A 22,908-nucleotide genomic window follows, 5' to 3' on the forward strand; every position below is an offset into this window, starting at 1 on the left:
GAACCTACAACACCCTCTTTTACAACCTACAACACCCTCCTACAACCTACAACACCCTCCTACAACCTACAACACCCTCCTACAACCTACAACACCCTCCTACAACAGTCATTTCCACGATAATTACCAACAACCACCAAGATTCATACATTAATCACCCCCCCAACCCCCTCCTCCCCAACAACCGGTAATATAATAACAACTTTCTACAAATGTTTATCCAGAAATGAATTGAAAATGTTACATTTCACGAAAAATATCGTCATCTTTCCTACATTTCAAATGTTCCATGAGTGAAGTGAAGAGTGAGGAAAACGACAACAAATATGAATAATATTAATGGACAAGAATGAGGGAAATTAAAACTGACAAAAATAAAAGAAAAATTATTCAAAAATATTTAAAAACCTTAAATTTTCTCCAAAAAAATTGGGTCTCAGATATAATATTAGAGAAAATAATACAATATACCTGACCTTGATAACATATACACTCTGGTATTTACACATAAGACAAAGACAAACAAACACACACACACAATATATTCCCCTGACACACACACACACACACACACACACACACAATACATTCCCCTGACACACACACACACACACACACACACACACACACACACAATACATTCCCCTGACACACACACACACACACACACACACACACACACACACACACACAATACATTCCCCTGACACAAACACACACACACACACAATACATTCCCCTGACACACACACACACACACACACACACACACACACAATACATTCCCCTGACACACACACACACACACACACACACACACAATACATTCCCCTGACACACACACACACAATACATTCCCCTGACACACACACACACACACACACACACACACACACACACACAATACATTCCCCTGACACACACACACACACACACACACACACACACACAATACATTCCCCTGACACACACACACACACACACACACACACACAATACATTCCCCTGACACACACACACACACACACACACACACACACAATACATTCCCCTGACACACACACACACACACACACAATACATTCCACTGACACACACACACACACACACACACACACACAATACATTCCCCTGACACACACACACACACACACACACACACACACAATACATTCCCCTGACACACACACACACACACACACACACACACACACAATACATTCCCCTGACACACACACACACACACACGACAGCTGAACATAACAATGCGTCACACTATGCGCGCGCAAGAAGGCCGTTACGTAGCAAAATTAATAGTTCCCTCTTATCACAGAGAGGGCGTTAGTATATCACACGGGGGGGGGGGGGGGGGTGTTGTGGCACGACCCCGCTCCTCTACCGTGAGGTCAGCAGAGGTCACGGCGAATGGGGGGGCGGGGGGGGGGGGGGTGTTAGTCACTCCGTCCATCTGTGACGACCCCCCACCCCTCTCCCCCCCCCCCCCACCGGGGTTCGAACGCCACGTAAATGAACCATCTGAAGTACACGATTCCCCCCCCCCTCCCCCCACAACCTTATCCGGACAACCCCCCTCCCCCTCCAAACTGAACCCCCCCCCCCCCCACAACCGTCCCAGAACACCACAACATGTTGTAACGTTTCGTTGCATTCTGTTCCAGAATACACCAACCAGATAAATAGAGGGGAAGGGGGGAAAGGAGGGGGAGGAGAGGGGGGGGGGGGGCTGAGCATCAATACGACCCAACAGGCCAATTATTCCGTTCCGTGGTCCCTGGCGGACGACAAGCGGGGGCCCCGCCCCCCCGTCATTTTCCGGTACAGAAGAGACGTGTGTGCGCGTCGCAGACCATCGCTGGGTTCAGTCTGGCCCAGCCTTTCATATGAAGTTGTGAAACACTGATTGTAAAAGCCTTTATTTAAGTCCGGTCGCTCACAACCTCGTCGTACAACCTTGCAACAAGCCAATACCACATTCTCCTACGAGCACGTCGCAAATCATTCATCTACATTTCCTCTACTTCCTCGTCTTTATCTATTTATCGACGGTAAAAAAAGGTTATTAAACCTTCACCTACTTACAACTTCACTCCGTTTTCGCCTTCCACCTCAATCACTCCTTCATGAACTTCAACAACAACAACAACAACAATAATAATAATAATAACAACAACAAGAACAACAACAACAACAATAATAATAATAATAATAATCTTTCTTTCTTTTCTTTCATACTATTCGCCATTTCCCGCATTAGCGAGGTAGCGTTAAGAACAGAGGACTGGGCCTTGAGGGAATACCCTCACCTGGCCCCCTACTCTGTTCCTTCTTTTGGAAAATTAAAAAAAAAAAAAAATGAGAGGGGAGGATTTCCAGCCCCCCCGCTCCCTTCCCTTTTAGTCGCCTTCTACGACACGCAGGGAATACGTGGGAAGTATTCTTTCTCTCCTATCCCCAGGGTGAATATATATATATATTTCTTTTTCTTTCAAACTATTCGCCATTTCCCGCATTAGCGAGGTAGCGTTAAGAACAGAGGACTGGGCCTTGAGGGAATATCCTCACCTGGCCCAATTCTCTGTTCCTTCTTTTGGAAAAAAAAAAAAAAAAAAAAAAATAATAATAATAATAATAATAATAATAACAACAACAACAATAATAATAATAATAATAATAATAACAATAATACCACAACCAGCTACTGAAGACAACGTCGAACCACCACATAATGACTTAACAATGCCCCCCTCCCCCTACGCTCTAACCAGATCAGCTGATTGGTGGGCAGGCACAAGGTAAACAAACCAACGGTCGTTTACTTCACCAAGCCAACCACGCACCAGGCAGGCCAGGCAACACAAACTCCTTCTTTTCCTCGGCCAAAATAACGAAGCTCTTCCGTCTGCCAATTTTATGATACCATCAGGACTTGTGCCAAGATAAAATGCAACGCTTTCCCCTCCCTCACACACACACACACACACACGCACACACACACGCACACACACACGCACGCACACACACACACGCACGCAGAAAACATGTAAATTCACAAATATGAAAGACACTAGGATTTATGGTCTTCAACCCCCTCTTCCCCCCCTTTGTTTACTGTAGGAAACTACCCTTGTTTACGGGATGAATCAGCAGCCCCCCTCCTTGTTTACGGATGAAAGCTGTCCTTGTTTACTGTAAGAAGTTGTCCTTGTTTACTATATGATTCTGTCCTTGTTTACTGTAGGCAGCTGTCCTTGTTTACTGTAGGAAGCTGTTCTTGCTTACTGTACGTAGCTGTTTACTCTTTACTTGTTTACTGCAGGTAACTGTCCTTGTTTACAGTAGGCTGTCCTACTGGTTTACTATAGGGAGCTGCCCTACTTGTTTACTGCAGGAAGCTGTACCTGTTCAATGAAGGAAGCTGTCGTTGTTTACTGTAGGCAGTTGTCCTTCTTGTTTACTGTAAGAAATTGTCCTGCTCCTTTTTTACTGTAGGAAGCTCTCCTTGTTCGCTGTAGGCAGCTGTCTACCTTGTTTACTGGAGGAAGCTGTTCTTGTTTACTAAGGAGCTGTCCTTGTTTACTTAGGAAGCTGTCCTTGTTTACTGTAGGAAGCTGTCACCTTTGTTTACTAGAGAAAGCTATCCTTCTTGTTTACTGGAGCCAGCTGTCCCCCCCCCCTGTTTACTGAAGGGGGTTGCCTCCTCACTGTACATCCAGCAGGAGGCCGTCTGTACCCCAGGCTGTACCGCTGTGCTGTAGCATAGCAAACAACCTACCCTATATAGTGAGTGACGTGTGAGGTTCTCACGAGGCAGGAAAACGTTACCTTAATTAACTCACCCGTCCAGGCAATCAACCAGCGTTAATGAGGTAGGATTTTCAGACACACATGCTATCACTCCTTTAACGATTTACTGCCCCTGCCACACGAACGAGGTTAATGTGCAAGGCCTTTTTAACAATGCCTTTTCTTAACTTGGTCTCGTACATGTAGTCATCTCATTGAGTGGTAAGTTAGCTGTCTGGGAAGTAGCTCCCTCACCACTGGGGGTGTCTGGCTGGGGAGTAGCCCCCTCACCACTCGGGGTGTCTGGCTGGGGAGTAACTCCCTAACCAATGAGGGTGTCTGGCTGGGGAGCATGGAACTGATTGAGAGATTGGGGAAGAGCAGTGTGGTTTCAGAAGTAATAGAGGATGTGTGGATCAGGTGTTTGCTTTGAAGAATGTATGTGAGAAATACTTAGAAAAGCAAATGGATTTGTATGTAGCATTTATGGATCTGGAGAAGGCATATGATAGAGTTGATAGAGATGCTCTGTGGAAGGTATTAAGAATATATGGTGTGGGAGGCAAGTTGTTAGAAGCAGTGAAAAGTTTTTATCGAGGATGTAAGGCATGTGTACGTGTAGGAAGAGAGGAAAGTGATTGGTTCTCAGTGAATGTAGGTTTGCGGCAGGGGTGTGTGATGTCTCCATGGTTGTTTAATTTGTTTATGGATGGGGTTGTTAGGGAGGTGAATGCAAGAGTTTTGGAAAGAGGGGCAAGTATGAAGTCTGTTGGGGATGAGAGAGCTTGGGAAGTGAGTCAGTTGTTGTTCGCTGATGATACAGCGCTGGTGGCTGATTCATGTGAGAAACTGCAGAAGCTGGTGACTGAGTTTGGTAAAGTGTGTGGAAGAAGAAAGTTAAGAGTAAATGTGAATAAGAGCAAGGTTATTAGGTACAGTAGGGTTAAGGGACAAGTTAACTGGGATGTAAGTGAATGGAGAAAAATTGGAGGAAGTGAAGTGTTTCAGATATCTGGGAGTTGACTTAGCAACAAATGGAACCATGTAAGTGGGTCACAGGGTGAAGGACGGGGCAAAGGTTCTGGGAGCGACGAGGAATGTATGGTAGGAGAGAACTTTATCTGAGAGCAAAAATGGGTATGTCTGAAGGAATAGTACTTCCAACTATCTTATAAGGTTGCGAGGCATGGGCTATAGATAAGGCTGTATGGAGGAAGGTGGACATTTTGGAAATGAAATGTTTGAGGACAATATGTGGTGTAAGGTGGTTTGATCGAGTAAGTAATGAAAGAGGTAAGAGAGATGTGAGGTAATAAAAAGAGTGCGGTTGAGAGAGCAGAAGAGGGTGTGTTGAAATGGTTTGGACATATGGAGAGAATGAGTGAGGAAAGATTGACAAAGAGGATATATGTGTCAGAGGTGGAGGGAAGAAGAAGTGGGAGACCAAATTGGAGGTGGAAGGATGGAGTGAAAAAGATTTTGAGTGATCGGGGCCTGAACATACAGGAGAAACGATATGGTATACCAGGGTTGACGTGCTGTCATTGGACTGAACCAGGGCATGTGAAATGTCTGGGGTAAACCATGGAAAAGTCTGTGGGACATGGATGTAGAAAGGGAGCTGTGGTTTCGGTGCATTTCACATGACAGCTAGAGACCGAGGGTGAACGAATGTGGCCTTTTTGTCTGTATTCCTGGTGCAACCTCACTCAAGCAGGGGATAACTATGCTGCTTTCCTGTGGGGTGGGTTGGCAACAAGAATGGATGAAGGCAAGCATGTATGAATATGTACATGTGTATGTATGTAATGTCGCATATGTGTATGTATGTATGTATGGATTTGTATGTAGCATTTATGGATCTGGAGAAGGCATATGATAGAGTTGATAGAGATGCTCTGTGGAAGGTATTAAGAATATATGGTGTGGGAGGAAAGTTGTTAGAAGCAGTGAAAAGTTTTTATCGAGGATGTAAGGCATGTGTACGTGTAGGAAGAGAGGAAAGTGATTGGTTCTCAGTGAATGTAGGTTTGCGGCAGGGGTGTGTGATGTCTCCATGGTTGTTTAATTTGTTTATGGATGGGGTTGTTAGGGAGGTAAATGCAAGAGTTTTGGAAAGAGGGGCAAGTATGAAGTCTGTTGGGGATGAGAGAGCTTGGGAAGTGAGTCAGTTGTTGTTCGCTGATGATACAGCGCTGGTGGCTGATTCATGTGAGAAACTGCAGAAGCTGGTGACTGAGTTTGGTAAAGTGTGTGGAAGAAGAAAGTTAAGAGTAAATGTGAATAAGAGCAAGGTTATTAGGTACAGTACGGTTGAGGGTCAAGTCAATTGGGAGGTGAGTTTGAATGGAGAAAAACTGGAGGAAGTGAAGTGTTTTAGATATCTGGGAGTCGATCTGGCAGCGGATGGAACCATGGAAGCGGAAGTGGATCATAGGGTGGGGGAGGGGGCGAAAATTCTGGGGGCCTTGAAGAATGTGTGGAAGTCGAGAACATTATCTCGGAAAGCAAAAATGGGTATGTATGAAGGAATAGTGGTTCCAACAATGTTGTATGGTTGCGAGGCGTGGGCTATGGATAGAGTTGTGCGCAGGAGGATGGATGTGCTGGAAATGAGATGTTTGAGGACAATGTGTGGTGTGAGGTGGTTTGATCGAGTGAGTAACGTAAGGGTAAGAGAGATGTGTGGAAATAAAAAGAGCGTGGTTGAGAGAGCAGAAGAGGGTGTTTTGAAGTGGTTTGGGCACATGGAGAGGATGAGTGAGGAAAGATTGACCAAGAGGATATATGTGTCGGAGGTGGAGGGAACAAGGAGAAGAGGGAGACCAAATTGGAGGTGGAAAGATGGAGTGAAAAAGATTTTGTGTGATCGGGGCCTGAACATGCAGGAGGGTGAAAGGAGGGCAAGGAATAGAGCGAATTGGAGCGATGTGGTATACCGGGGTTGACGTGCTGTCAATGGATTGAATCAAGGCATGTGAAGCGTCTGGGGTAAGCCATGGAAAGCTGTGTAGGTATGTATATTTGCGTGTGTGGACGTATGTATATACATGTGTATGGGGGGGTTGGGCCATTTCTTTCGTCTGTTTCCTTGCGCTACCTCGCAAACGCGGGAGACAGCGACAAAGTATAATAAAATATAAAATATGTATAAATAAATAAAATATGTATAAAATATAAAATATGATATGTATATGTATGTATGTGGGTGTTTGTGTATATATGAGTGGATGGGCTATTCTTCATCTGTTTCCTGGTGCTACCTTGCTGATGAGGGAAAAAGCAATTATGTATATCATTATGTATAATATATATATATATATATATATATATATATATATATATATATATATATATATATATATATATATATATTCTTTATTACACTTAACCGCCGTCTCCCGCGTTAGCGAGGTAGCGCAAGGAAACAGACAAGGAATGGCCCAACCCACCCACATATACACGCAAACGCCCATACACGCAAATATACATACATATACTTTTCAAAGTATACATACATATACATACACAGACATACATATATATATACACCTGTACATATCTATACTTGCTGCCTTCATCCATTCCCATCACCACCCCGCCGCACACAAAATAGCATCCCCCCATCCAGCAAGGCAGTGCCAAGAACAGACAAAAAAGTCCACATTCATTCACACTCAGTCTCCAGCTGTCATGTGTAGTGCATCGAAACCGCAGCTCCCTTTCTACATCCAGTCCCAACAGACCTCTCCATGGTTTACCCAAGACGCTCCACATGCCCTGGTTCAATCCACTGACAGCACGTCAACCCCAGTATACCAAATCGTTCCAATTCACTCTATTCCTCGCATGCCTTTCACCCTTCTGTATGTTCAGGCCCCGATCACTCAAAATCTTTTTCACTCCACCCTTCCACCTCAAATTTGGTCTACCGTTTCTCCTTCCTTCCACCTCTGACACATATATCCTTTTTGTCAATCTTTCCTAACTCATTCTCTCCATGCGTCCAAACAATTTCAATACACCCTCTTCTGCTCTCTCAACCACACTCTTCTTATTACTACACATCTCTCTTACCCTTTCATTACTTACTCAATCAAACCACCTCACACCACATATTGTCCTCAAACATTTTATTTCCAACACATCCACCCTCCTCTGCACAACCCTATCTATAGCCCATGCCTCGCAACCATATAACATTGGTGGAACCACTATTCCTTCAAACATACCCATTTTTGCTCTCCGAGATAACATTCTCACCTTCCGCACATTCTTCAATGCTCCCAGAACTTTCACTCCCTCCCTCATCCTGTGATTCACTTCTGCTTCCATGGTTCCATCCGCTGCTAAGTCCACTCCTAAATATCTAAAACACTTCACTTCCTCCATTTTTCTCAATTCAAACTTACCTCCCAATTAACTTGTCCCTTAAACCTAATGAACCTAATAACCTTGCTCTTATTCACATTTACTCTCAAATTTCTTCTTTCAAACACTTTACCAAACTCTGTCACCCTCTTCTACAGTTTCTCGCCCAAATCAGCCACCAACGCTGTATCATTAATGAACAACTGACTCACTTCCCAAGCCCTCTCATCCACAACAGACTGCATACTTGCCCCTCTCTCCAAAACTCTTGCATTTACCTCCCTAACCAACCCATCCATAAAAAAATTAAACAACCATGGGGACATCACACACCCCTGCCGCAAACTGATATTCACTGGGAACCAATCACTTTCCTGTGTTCCTACTCATACACATGCCTTACATCCTTGGTAAAAACTCTTCACTGCTTCTCGCAACATACCTTCCATGCCATTTACTCTCAAAACCTTCCACAAAGCATCTCTATCCACCCTATCATATGCCTTTTCCACATCCATAAATGCTATATATAAATCCATATGTTTTTCTAAGCATTTCTCACATACATTCTTCAAAGCAAACACCTGATCCAAACATCCTCTATAAATGTATATTATAGAAAGGATAGCAAGTGAAGGGATGATGAAGTAAACTTGCTAGTGAAAGACAAAAGAATGGTATACAGGTGATACTTACACGGAAGATGTGAAAATGAGAATTGGGGTGATCAAGTATCAGTAAACACAAAGAAAATAAGATGTTTTGGAAGGAGGTTAATAGTGTGCAAAAAAATAAGAAAACAAATGGGAACTTCAGCGAAGAGGAGGAGAGAGAGAGAGAGAAGTGGTAACAGGCAGTGAAGTGAGGAGAACATGGACTGAGTATTTTGAAATGTATTTGATGATAGGTTGGTGGATGCAGAGTGTTTCTGGTGGGGTAGTATACAAAGTGAGATTATCAATGAGAGTGGTTTGATGAAGAAAGAAGAGGTGGTGAAAGCCTTACATAAGGTGAAATGTGGCCAAACAGCTGGAGTGAATGGACTGCAGTCGAATCTCTAAAGAAGGGGGTGACCAAGTTGTTGAATGGTTAGTCAGGATTTTCAATGTACATAAGGTTTGTGGAGAAGTGCCTGAGGATTGGCAGAATGCATGTTTAAGGCCAATGCATAAAAGTAGCAGGATACAGATGCTTGACTACCTCACCCCACCATTCATTACCTTTTTCTGCATGCCTACTTCACAACATCTACATACCATACCCTTCTCTCATATGTGTATGCAGTTCTTCCTTATTCCTCCCATTCCTTGTCTACTCCCTTTACTTCAATTTATCTTACTTTTTGTCATTCTGCACTCAATTACTCCTGATATCTCTTCACACAAGAGGTAGGGTTAAAAACACTCCCTCATAAAATCAAGGTAGCACCAAGAAAAGTGCCTCATTTGCTAACAAGAAAAATGGTTAAAAGGTAAGGAAGAAAAGAAAATCAAGTCTACAGTTACTGGCCTTATCAACAGCCCTACTCTTATTTACACCTCCCAACTCTTCAATCCCATCTTTCTATACACTCTCTTTTGCCATTCTATTGCTACTTTCATTGTCAATACTTGGATGGAATTCTGCCTTGTCTGCTACACTTGACCTGAGACAGGTGCACTATTTCTCATTTCATTTATGTTACCAATATATCAAGAGACCATACACATAAATATTTTTTAACATATTTCCTACCAGCCCAACAGGATAATTCACACCGGGTAAGTTATCCTTTACATATATAATCCGAGATTTCTAAAACGATGAGCATATAGACACCCAGACATATCATCTCCATATTAGCTACTCTTTGGAGAAGATTGAAAAAAAAGCTATGGTCAAATCTCAAAAACTGACTCATCTCAGCTGAGACAATTTCCCACAACATTGCTCAATGAATGACATCCAACTGTATAAAGAAAACCATACATTGGTGACAACTCCATCCGATTCAGAAGGATGCCACTATGATCACATTGAAATAACCAATAATTATGTACCTTCATGCATGAACCAGCTGGGACTACGCAGTACATTTTGAGGCATTTTAGAAGTTGAGGCAATTGTCAAAGGACAACCTGATCAAATCCATATATCAACTACTAATCTAGTATATGAAATAACTTCTACAGGGGTGACTGCTGCACTGCTTCTAATACCTTTTCAAACTAAATAATGAGAAAACTAACTAAAGTTAACTGTTTCACTGCAGCAGCCCTTATATTCAATGTACACACAGTGTGTGGGATATTCTCAAATATAATGAAGAAAATGTCTCCATAAGTTTGCTATCATAGTCACTTGGAACAGAATCTTTTAAATAATTAGATATACAACTTAAACTCTGAAACTCTGTTTGTGTCTTCTAAGCACTTTCCAATTTACACTGCTCCAGTTCTAGGAATATGTGGTAGTCCAAAGGTAACTTCAGGCATATATAGAGAGATAAGTGCTATTTTTGGAGGTGTTTTTGTTTATTTATTTATCTATTATTTATTTTGCTTTGTCGTTATACACATGTACATAATTCATACTGTCTACCTTTATTCATTCCCATTGCCACTCTGCCACACATGACATAACAACCCCCTCCCCCTCATGTGTGCGAGGTAGTGCTAGGAAGACAACAAAGGCCCCATTCGTTCACACTCAGTCTCTAGCTGTCATGTAATAATGCACCGAAACCACAGCTCCCTTTCCACATCCAGGCCCCACAGAACTTTCCATGGTTTACCATAGACGCTTCACATGCCCTGGTTCAATCCATCGACAGCATGTTGACCCCGGTGTACCACATCATTCCAATTCACTCTATTCCTCGCATGCCTTTCACCCTCCTGCATGTTCAGGCCCCGATCACTCAAAATCTTTTTCACTCCATCTTTCCACCTCCAATTTGGTCTCCCACTTCTCCTCGTTCCATCCACCTATGACACATATATCCTCTTGGTCAATCTTTCCTCACTCATTCTCTCCATGTGACCAAACCATTTCAAAACACCCTCTTCTGCTCTTTCAACCACACTCTTTTTATTACCACATATCTCTCTTACCCTATTATTACTTACTCGATCAAACCACCTCACACCACATATTGTTCCCAAACATCTCATTTCCAGCACATCCACCCTCCTCCGCACAACTCTATCCATAGCCCACGCCTCGCAACCATACAACATTGTTGGAACCACTATTCCTTCAAACATACCCATTTTTGCTTTCCGAGATAATGTTCTCGACTTCCACACATTCTTCAAGGCTCCCAGAATTTTCGCCCCCTCCCCCACCCTATGATTCACTTCCGCTTCCATGGTTCCATCCGCTGCCAAATCCACTCCCAGATATTTAAAGCACTTCACTTCCTCCAGTTTTTCTCCATTCAAACTTACCTCCCAATTGACTTGATCCTCAACCCTACTGTACCTAATAACCTTACTTTTATTCACATTTACTCTCAACTTTCTTCTTTCACACACTTTACCAAACTCAGTCACCAGCTTCTGCAGTTTCTCAAATGAATCAGCCACCAGCGCTGTATCATCAGCAAACAACAACTGACTCACTTCCCAAGCTCTCTCATCCCCAACAGACTGCATACTTGCCCCTCTTTCCAAAACTCTTGCATTCACCTCCCTAACAACCCCCCCTTAATAAATAAGTGTTTTTGTTACAAACAAATATTACTAGGGGCTTCATCAATGATGTCTATCCTGCAGGACTGTTACAACTTCACAAATTATCACATAATATGAGTGTGCATACCTTGTACTGCTTTCCTTGACCTCTCTACTTATACTGGCCATCACTTGGATAAAATCTTGGTTGTAGTATTTGGTAACAATGCATGATATGTCACTATAGGCACTAATGGCTGTACATTTCACCTCAAGATACATGTGGTTAATTAAAGAATTATTAACATTTAATCTCCAACTTCAGTGAAGTGAAAAAATTACCACGGTGTATATGCCTCAGCTGCAGAGAAAGGGTTCATGAATACTTATCTCCCTTCAAAAAAATTTATACATAGTAAGCTTACTACTCCAACATCTATTTACTGGTAGACATTTTACCTTTCACACTGTATGCTCACATACATTTGTGCACACAAAGACGTGCTACACTTGTGTGGTCTCTATATTTGCCAACTCTAACGGTAACTAAAATAAAAGCAAAGGGCAACATCCACTCCAGCCACAGAAGAAAAGAAATTGTAATAGTTGGTATGTAAAAGAAAGAAATAATGAGCAATACACCACTCACTTTAGTACTATATCAAACTTTTACGGGTTATTACTACAGGAGAGGTGATATCAATGCCTAATATCATTACTCCATCGCCAGTTTAATGGGGTAGATAAGGTACATAAGAGCCACAACAAATGTAATATCAAATGATACTATCCCATAACCAAACTACATTCTCTGGCATGAATCTCTTTATGTGAAGACCACATTTCCTGTTCATAAATCGAGGAACTTTTTAAACATAGTTACCAACTAATACATTTTTCTTTCTCTCTGCTCTAATCTACTGTATTCAGTAATCTTCACTATACCTGTATTAGGTCGACCATTAGCATTCGGTCTGGCAGAGGCAGCACCATCACGAGCTTCAACTTCTAGGGCATATGCCTGCTTTTCTTCACGATCAAACTCAATACGAGTGAATATTTCACCTGTACGCTCCCTGAAAAAAGAAAAAAAAATATTTTCAACACAAACATTTAAATAAAGGCTGTACAAAAGACATTAACTTTTTCTACATCAATCTAGTTTTTGTTGACTTTCATTGGAAGCATGTGTAAAATGTTACAAAATTACACTGTGTATAATTAGAATCCTGGCTAATATTACTGGTATGAAAATAATATCTATATCTGAATCCCAACAAAGAATATCAGTTACCAATTCATTGTTTTGGTTAGGTGACAAACATTATGACATTTCCCATTTCTAAGGCAATGGCAACCTCTAAAGAAGATGGGTTACCTTAAAAGGTGGAAACCTCATGTTACATCAAGACTGACTCAAGCACTTCAAGCAGGTAACAGAACATATCAAACAATTCTCTTATTCTGTGTACAGAGTTGAGGTGAAGGGACACATTAGCCTAACTTGATGAAACAACTTAGTGAGCAAAGTTGAAAAAAAAAAAAAGGAAGTAGCACTCTTATGGTTGGGAAGTCTGTCTTAACTTCCTACACTTGGCACAGGTTAAAGATGGGTATAAATGATGTTCCTGAGAAAGCATGCACCTGATCCAGCCAAATATACATAAAGAGAGATAAAAAGTTTTCTAATGCATTCACTAAAGACCATAAATACATTTATACAACACTGCTGAGACTACTATATCTTTTAAAGATACCCTAACAGACAATGACCAGTCCTTCCACACATTCCTTAGAGCAACCAGAACTTAACTTACTCCCCCACCCTATGATTTGCTTTTGCCTCCATGGTTCCAAACTAGGTACATGAAGCACTCCACTTCTCCTAAGTCCTTTCCCTTCAACCACACTCTCATATAATCCTGCTTAACCCCTCTGCTGCACCTCATTTACCTTAATTTTGTGTACACCAATTCTCAACCTCCTCCTTTCATACACTCTCCCAAACCCAGATACCAACAACAGGAGTTTCTCTTTCCAGTCAGCCACCAGAGCCATGTCTTCTCCAAATACAAACTGACTCACATCTCATACTCCTCCATGTTCCACATGCTGTAAATCTTCCTTTCTTCAACAAGACCACTGCATTTGCCTCCCTCACTACCCTGTCCATAAACAGATTAGGTAGTGACAGTGATATCAGTCACCCTTTATGTAGACTCACCATCATTCAGAACCATTCAACCTCTTCCCCTCCTACTTGTAAACATGACTTACTCTTCCACTGAAACTTACTGATGCAGAGAGTTGCTTTCCTCCCACACCATACATTCTTAATGCCCTCCACAAAGCATTTCTGTCAACCATATAATATGCATTTTCAAAATCCACAAATGCTAAACACAAACCCCTCTTTCTCAAAATATTTCTGACACATTCTTCAAAGTACACAATTGCTCGTCCCCTATCTGGTGCTCTAGTATACCAACACCTTCACCATCACCACTCTCAAATACACCTTATTAGGTATACACAATAGACTTATGCCTCTGTAATTCAAGCATTCACTTTTGCCTTCTTTGCATTTTGCTTGTCCTTAGGCACATCTTTTCACACCATATAAATGCAGAGAAGCCTTACTAACCAATCAATACCTTGTCAAACATTCAACTGCAATCCCATCCACTCCAGCCACAAGGTTTACATCACCTCCTCTCTTTTCATTAAATCATCCGCCATGACTCTTATTCAGCATACCATCCCAAACATGCACACAACTTCTGCCGAGCTACTATTAAATACATTTAACACTCTTGCAAATATGTACTCAACCTCTTCTTTGCCTGTTATCCCTTCCCTGTCTCCTCCAATCACTGTTATTCCCATCTGTTACCTTGTCCTCCACACTATCGACCTCTCTACATTCTGATGTATGGATGGTGATCATACCATTTATTCACATTCATGTACCTCATTTTTATAAACTTACCTAATCTCAAAGAAATCCCGCCCTTCATTCCGAGGACTGTCTACAATGCGGTACAGAACCTGAAAAAAAGGTTAAATTACATTAAATCATTTAACATTTAAAGTCATAGTTGAATAACTTCATTACAATGATAATCTCTGAAAATTATAAGAAAAAAAAGTATGCAGTACTACAGGTCCTAGCCATACTTCTACTTGACAATGACTGTAGTACCTCTCTAATATCAAAAACACCACCACAATCTGTCAAATATCTTATTGGTATTCCAAACAGATTACCAAACAAAAATAGTTATCCCAGAGAGCAAAAGTGGGTACGTATGAAGGACTAGCAGTTCCAACAATGTTATATGGTCGCAAGGCATGGGATATAGATAGGGATGTACAGAGGAGGGTAGATGTGTTGGAAATGAAAAGTTTGAGAACAGCATGTGGTGTGAGATGGTTTGATCAAGTAAGTAATGAAAGGGTAAGAGAGATGTGCAGAATAAAAAGTGTGGAGAGAGAGCAGGTGTTGAAATGGTTTGGACATATGGAGAGAATGAGTGAGGAAAGATTAATTTCTCCAAATTCCATCATGTTCTCTTTAGCACACTTATATATATATTTTTTTTTTTTTCTTTGTCGCTGTCTCCCGCGTTTGCGAGGTAGCGCAAGGAAACAGACAAAAAAAATGGCCCAACCCACCCCCATACACATGTATATACATACGTCCACACACGCAAATATACATACCTACACAGCTTTCCATGGTTTACCCCAGACGCTTCACATGCCCTGATTCAATCCACAGACAGCACGTCAACCCCGGTATACCACATCGCTCCAATTCACTCTATTCCTTGCCCTCCTTTCACCCTCCTGCATGTTCAGGCCCCGATCACACAAAATCTTTTTCACTCCATCTTTCCACCTCCAATTTGGTCTCCCTCTTCTCCTCGTTCCCTCCACCTCCGACACATATATCCTCTTGGTCAATCTTTCCTCACTCATTCTCTCCATGTGCCCAAACCATTTCAAAACACCCTCTTCTGCTCTCTCAACCACGCTCTTTTTATTTCCACACATCTCTCTTACCCTTACGTTACTTACTCGATCAAACCACCTCACACCACACATTGTCCTCAAACATCTCATTTCCAGCACATCCATCCTCCTGCGCACAACTCTATCCATAGCCCACGCCTCGCAACCATACAACATTGTTGGAACCACTATTCCTTCAAACATACCCATTTTTGCTTTCCGAGATAATGTTCTCGACTTCCACACATTCTTCAAGGCTCCCAGAATTTTCGCCCCCTCCCCCACCCTATGATCCACTTCCGCTTCCATGGTTCCATCCGCTGCCAGATCCACTCCCAGATATCTAAAACACTTTACTTCCTCCAGTTTTTCTCCATTCAAACTTACCTCCCAATTGACTTGACCCTCAACCCTACTGTACCTAATAACCTTGCTCTTATTCACATTTACTCTTAACTTTCTTCTTTCACACACTTTACCAAACTCAGTCACCAGCTTCTGCAGTTTCTCACATGAATCAGCCACCAGCGCTGTATCATCAGCGAACAACAACTGACTCACTTCCCAAGCTCTCTCATCCCCAACAGACTTCATACTTGCCCCTCTTTCCAAAACTCTTGCATTCACCTCCCTAACAACCCCATCCATAAACAAATTAAACAACCATGGAGACATCACACACCCCTGCCGCAAACCTACATTCACTGAGAACCAATCACTTTCCTCTCTTCCTACACGTACACATGCCTTACATCCTCGATAAAAACTTTTCTCTGCTTCTAACAACTTGCCTCCCACACCATATATTCTTAATACCTTCCACAGAGCATCTCTATCAACTCTATCATATGCCTTCTCCAGATCCATAAATGCTACATACAAATCCATTTGCTTTTCTAAGTATTTCTCACATACATTCTTCAAAGCAAACACCTGATCCACACATCCTCTACCACTTCTGAAACCACACTGCTCTTCCCCAATCTGATGCTCTGTACATGCCTTCACCCTCTCAATCAATACCCTCCCATATAATTTACCAGGAATACTCAACAAACTTATACCTCTGTAATTTGAGCACTCACTCTTATCCCCTTTGCCTTTGTACAATGGCACTATGCACGCATTCCGCCAATCCTCAGGCACCTCACCATGAGTCATACATACATTAAATAACCTTACCAACCAGTCAACAATACAGTCACCCCCTTTTTTAATAAATTCCACTGCAATACCATCCAAACCTGCTGCCTTGCCGGCTTTCATCTTCCGCAAAGCTTTTACTACCTCTTCTCTGTTTACCAAATCATTTTCCCTAACCCTCTCACTTTGCACACCACCTCGACCAAAACACCCTATATCTGCCACTCTATCATCAAACACATTCAACAAACCTTCAAAATACTCACTCCATCTCCTTCTCACATCACCACTACTTGTTATCACCTCCCCATTTGCGCCCTTCACTGAAGTTCCCATTTGCTCCCTTGTCTTACGCACTTTATTTACCTCCTTCCAGAACATCTTTTTATTCTCTCTAAAATTTAATGATACTCTCTCACCCCAACTCTCATTTGCCCTCTTTTTCACCTCTTGCACCTTTCGCTTGACCTCCTGTCTCTTTCTTTTATACATCTCCCACTCAATTGCATTTTTTCCCTGCAAAAAATCGTCCAAATGCCTCTCTCTTCTCTTTCACTAATAATCTTATTTCTTCATTCCACCACTCACTACCCTTTCTAATCTGCCCACCTCCCACTCTTCTCATGCTACAAGCATCTTTTGCGCAATCCATCACTGATTCCCTAAATACATCCCATTCCTCCCCCACTCCCCTTACTTCCATTGTTCTCACCTTTTTCCATTCTGTACTCAGTCTCTCCTGGGACTTCCTCACACAAGTCTCCTTCCCAAGCTCACTTACTCTCACCACCCTCTTCACCCCAACATTCACTCTTCTTTTCTGAAAACCCATACAAATCTTCACCTTAGCCTCCACAAGATAATGATCAGACATCCCTCCAGTTGCACCTCTCAGCACATTAACATCCAAAAGTCTCTCTTTCGCGCGCCTGTCAATTAACACGTAATCCAATAACGCTCTCTGGCCATCTCTCCTACTTACATACGTATACTTATGTATATCTCGCTTTTTAAACCAGGTATTCCCAATCACCAGTCCTTTTTCAGCACATAAATCTACAAGCTCTTCACCATTTCCATTTACAACACTGAACACCCCATGTATACCAATTATTCCCTCAACTGCCACATTACTCACCTTTGCATTCAAATCACCCATCACTATAACCCGGTCTCGTGCATCAAAACCACTAACACACTCATTCAGCTGCTCCCAAAACACTTGCCTCTCATGATCTTTCTTCTCATGCCCAGGTGCATATGCACCAATAATCACCCATCTCTCTCCATCAACTTTCAGTTTTACCCATATTAATCGAGAATTTACTTTCTTACATTCTATTACATACTCCCACAACTCCTGTTTCAGGAGTACTGCTACTCCTTCCCTTGCTCTTGTCCTCTCACTAACCCCTGACTTTACTCCCAAGACATTCCCAAACCACGCTTCCCCTTTACCCTTGAGCTTCGTTTCACTCAGAGCCAAAACATCCAGGTTCCTTTCCTCAAACATACTACCTATCTCTCCTTTTTTCACATCTTGGTTACATATATACATATATACATATATATATATATATATATATATATATATATATATATATATATATTTTTTTTTTTGCTTTGTCGCTGTCTCCCGCGTTTGCGAGGTAGCGCAAGGAAACAGACGAAAGAAATGGCCCAACCCACCCCCATACGCATGTATATACATACGTCCACACACGCAAATATACATACCTACACAGCTTTCCATGGTTTACCCCAGACGCTTCACATGCCTTGATTCAATCCACTGACAGCACGTCAACCCCTGTATACCACATCGCTCCAATTCACTCTATTCCTTGCCCTCCTTTCACCCTCCTGCATGTTCAGGCCCCGATCACACAAAATCTTTTTCACTCCATCTTTCCACCTCCAATTTGGTCTCCCTCTTCTCCTCGTTCCCTCCACCTCCGACACATATATCCTCTTGGTCAATCTTTCCTCACTCATTCTCTCCATGTGCCCAAACCATTTCAAAACACCCTCTTCTGCTCTCTCAACCACGCTCTTTTTATTTCCACACATCTCTCTTACCCTTACGTTACTTACTCGATCAAACCACCTCACACCACACATTGTCCTCAAACATCTCATTTCCAGCACATCCATCCTCCTGCGCACAACTCTATCCATAGCCCACGCCTCGCAACCATACAACATTGTTGGAACCACTATTCCTTCAAACATACCCATTTTTGCTTTCCGAGATAATGTTCTCGACTTCCACACATTTTTCAAGGCTCCCAAAATTTTCGCCCCCTCCCCCACCCTATGATCCACTTCCGCTTCCATGGTTCCATCCGCTGACAGATCCACTCCCAGATATCTAAAACACTTCACTTCCTCCAGTTTTTCTCCATTCAAACTTACCTCCCAATTGACTTGACCCTCAACCCTACTGTACCTAATAACCTTGCTCTTATTCACATTTACTCTTAACTTTCTTCTTCCACACACTTTACCAAACTCAGTCACCAGCTTCTGCAGTTTCTCACATGAATCAGCCACCAGCGCTGTATCATCAGCGAACAACAACTGACTCACTTCCCAGGCTCTCTCATCCCCAACAGACTTCATACTTGCCCCTCTTTCCAGGACTCTTGCATTTACCTCCCTAACAACCCCATCCATAAACAAATTAAACAACCATGGAGACATCACACACCCCTGCCGCAAACCTACATTCACTGAGAACCAATCACTTTCCTCTCTTCCTACACGTACACATGCCTTACATCCTCGATAAAAACTTTTCACTGCTTCTAACAACTTGCCTCCCACACCATATATTCTTAATACCTTCCACAGAGCATCTCTATCAACTCTATCATATGCCTTCTCCAGATCCATAAATGCTACATACAAATCCATTTGCTTTTCTAAGTATTTCTCACATACATTCTTCAAAGCAAACACCTGATCCACACATCCTCTACCACTTCTGAAACCGCACTGCTCTTCCCCAATCTGATGCTCTGTACATGCCTTCACCCTCTCAATCAATACCCTCCCATATAATTTACCAGGAATACTCAACAAACTTATACCTCTGTAATTTGAGCACTCACTCTTATCATATATATATATGATTCTTTTTTGCATAGTCTCAATTTTCTTCTGATCCTATCATTTTACCACCAAACATGTATCTGAAAAACATCTAAGTGTACTTTTCTTTACCCCCTTGTCAATAACTGATATCATTATTATACACAGTATCGAAGTAACACCTTCCTCATGGAGATTCTGACAAAATAAATGCACAAGATTTTTATTTCACTCTGAATTTTATGTCGTTACAAATTCCTCAATTCCTCTTCCTAGTTTATCTTTATGCTCTGCTTTACTACTTTACCTAAAAAAAATTTATACTTTACTTTAACCCTGACGATAAAAGCAAAAATTTTACCTATTCCCTGCAAATGTAGCAGTTGGGGGGAACCACAGAATTGTTCTTTGGGCCTGGTTGTGAACTCTGGTTACTTTCATAATCTGAAAAATTCTCGTTTTATTCACTCTAATGTGCATGAATGCCTTAGCATCAGTTATGAGAAGGTCTAGCATATAGTCAGTTCTTAATGGCAAGTAGTATTCTTCCAATAGGATAAACATTTCACACACTAGTAGTTTCATTACTCTCTTCAACTTTACTCTTTCATCTGCCAAATTATCTTTCAATGTTTTATATCTAAATCTATGACCACAGGCATTTCCTCTTCCTTCCTATTCTATAAAGTGAAAATATGTGTCCACATCATACTATTATTGCCATTTTTCTTCGATACGTCTTCCACTTTGTGTCATGTCATCAAATTTCACTGGTTCTGTTCTAAGTGGTTTGTATGTCACTGTTTATTGTGCCTTGAGATGGAACACTTTCCAGAATTAGTTCATATTTCTTTTGGTGAACCTTCAAATATTCTTCTTTGAATTTCTGTTTACATAATGCCATTCCGCTCCACTTGACATTTATTCTGTCAGTTGGAAGTACCTGAGAGTTCCGACTTCAAAATTTTGCAATGAGGCACAGCTTGCTTCTAGCACTTATTAAGTCTCCTACTTGTTCACAACACTGCTGTTTCCTTCTGCCACATACTTCACATCATTTGGGTTTACCCATTACAATTTTTAACTAACTCTAGTCATCTTTTAAGGCTTTCAGTTCATACACTATGCATATTCTCAATGTTGCATGGTAAAACTCTGAAAATCCTCACATTTTTACTTAGGCCTTTTTGATATATTTAATGGAGCTCTTGTAGATTCAATTACTAAGTTTCTCATCAATCATCACAATCTTAGCCTTAGTATGTCATTTTGCATTCCTTCCATCTATTGTCAGAAAGAGAGAGAGAGAGAGAGAGAGAGAGAGAGAGAGAGAGAGAGAGAGAGAGAGAGAGAGAGAGAGAGACTAAAAATCAATGACTCATATAGTATAAAGGTCACAAACTTACCTCGTTGTTGGGATATGTTCCATCCTTGTCAATAGCATTGACCTGTGTGACTTTTGTCCCTATTGGTTCACCTTCAAGCACAGTCTCCTGTTCTCGCTCAGTAAATAATGGAATTTCGTCATTGACATCCTCTAAAACAACATATATAGTTGCTTCGGAGGCTAACTGCTGTGGACCATTGTTCTGTTGGACAACAATTGTAGAAGATTAAACACAAAAGTTAAATGACAAATAATGAATGATATACAAAAAATCTAATTACACATTGTCATAATCAATGACTTATATAGTATAAAGGTCACAAACTTATCTCGTTGTTGGAATATGTTCATAATACCTAATAATACCCACACAGAGGAACATCATACAAGACAGAAAATCAAAAGAGTAAAATCAGAAAACTGTCTCTGTATGAATGGAAAAGATTGAGAAAGAATAAAAAGTAAAGGCAAAGAGCACCACTAAAAAAAAATAAAAATAATAATAATAATCATAATAAGTAGCGAGACATCAACTGGTGATTGTTACCAACTTGCACAAGCCTGTTAGCACTACCAAGATTATGAGTACACAATTACATTTTTCTAGTTTTCAATTCTTCAACACATTGCATATCAGTGTATGTATGCCTCTACCAAACTGGAAGTCCTATTTTGATGTCAAAATTTCTTTTCTCTCAAACGGTTGCTCTGTTTACACAAACGACTGACCTTGGTGTGGTTCTAGCTCTGAATCCTTACTTGACACGAGTTGAAAGCAGTCTGACTTATAAACTCACCTAGGATGACTTCAAAACTTGTCCCACTTGCCCTACACTGGCTCACTTTTCCTCTTCTGTAAGAATTACTTTGGTTTCTGCTCCAAAGAGCTGGCTACTTATGTGCCCCCACCACTAGCTAAACCATACTATACTCTGCAAGATGCTGTGTCACATGATTACTGTGTGGCCAATGGCATCTCCAGGCTGGACCATTTTGATAACTTTCTTTCCTTACTCTTCACAGCTCTGTAACTCTCTACCCATTCATGTCTTTCCCAATAACTATGACTTAGCACTTTTTAAAATACAGGTTTTTCACTTCCTCCAAGATTCATAAAAACAGCGATCAAGTATAACAAAATGTGGATCTGTCTCTCTGACTGGACCCCCCCCCCCAAAAAAAAAAAAAAAATATGAGGATTGGAAGTAGTTCCTACATATCAACTCCATTTCACAGATGGCATGTAAGAAGGGCAAGGATGGGGAGGTGGGATGTGCCTGGAAGTTCTTCCATCCTGTAGTATTACATTTTAGGAGTATGATGAGAGGAGAGAGCACAGCATGAATTTTTATCTCAGGGCTCAGTTGTCTGTTTCTGACACTACCTTGCTACATCAGGAAAGAGTATGAAAGAAAGATAATATTTGGTGTGAGAACTTATATC

General features: G+C 41.4%; 1 protein-coding gene across 8 annotated transcripts in view; it reads right to left on the bottom strand.

Annotated features, from left to right (window-relative positions):
- The window catches only part of CadN (neural cadherin), a 722,349-nt gene that overhangs the window by 280,699 nt on the left and 418,742 nt on the right, over nucleotides 1–22,908 (bottom strand). For all 8 annotated transcript variants that reach the window (XM_071656109.1, XM_071656108.1, XM_071656106.1 and 5 more), the window contains exons 13-15: nucleotides 21,485–21,667; nucleotides 14,818–14,876; nucleotides 12,774–12,904 (exon numbers count right to left, since the gene is read on the bottom strand). In XM_071656109.1, the coding sequence (XP_071512210.1) occupies nucleotides 12,774–12,904; nucleotides 14,818–14,876; nucleotides 21,485–21,667 (373 nt within the window). The remainder of the gene's footprint in view (nucleotides 1–12,773; nucleotides 12,905–14,817; nucleotides 14,877–21,484; nucleotides 21,668–22,908) is intronic.

Source organism: Panulirus ornatus, chromosome 62, assembly GCF_036320965.1.
Source record: "Panulirus ornatus isolate Po-2019 chromosome 62, ASM3632096v1, whole genome shotgun sequence".
NCBI lineage: Eukaryota > Metazoa > Arthropoda > Malacostraca > Decapoda > Palinuridae > Panulirus > Panulirus ornatus.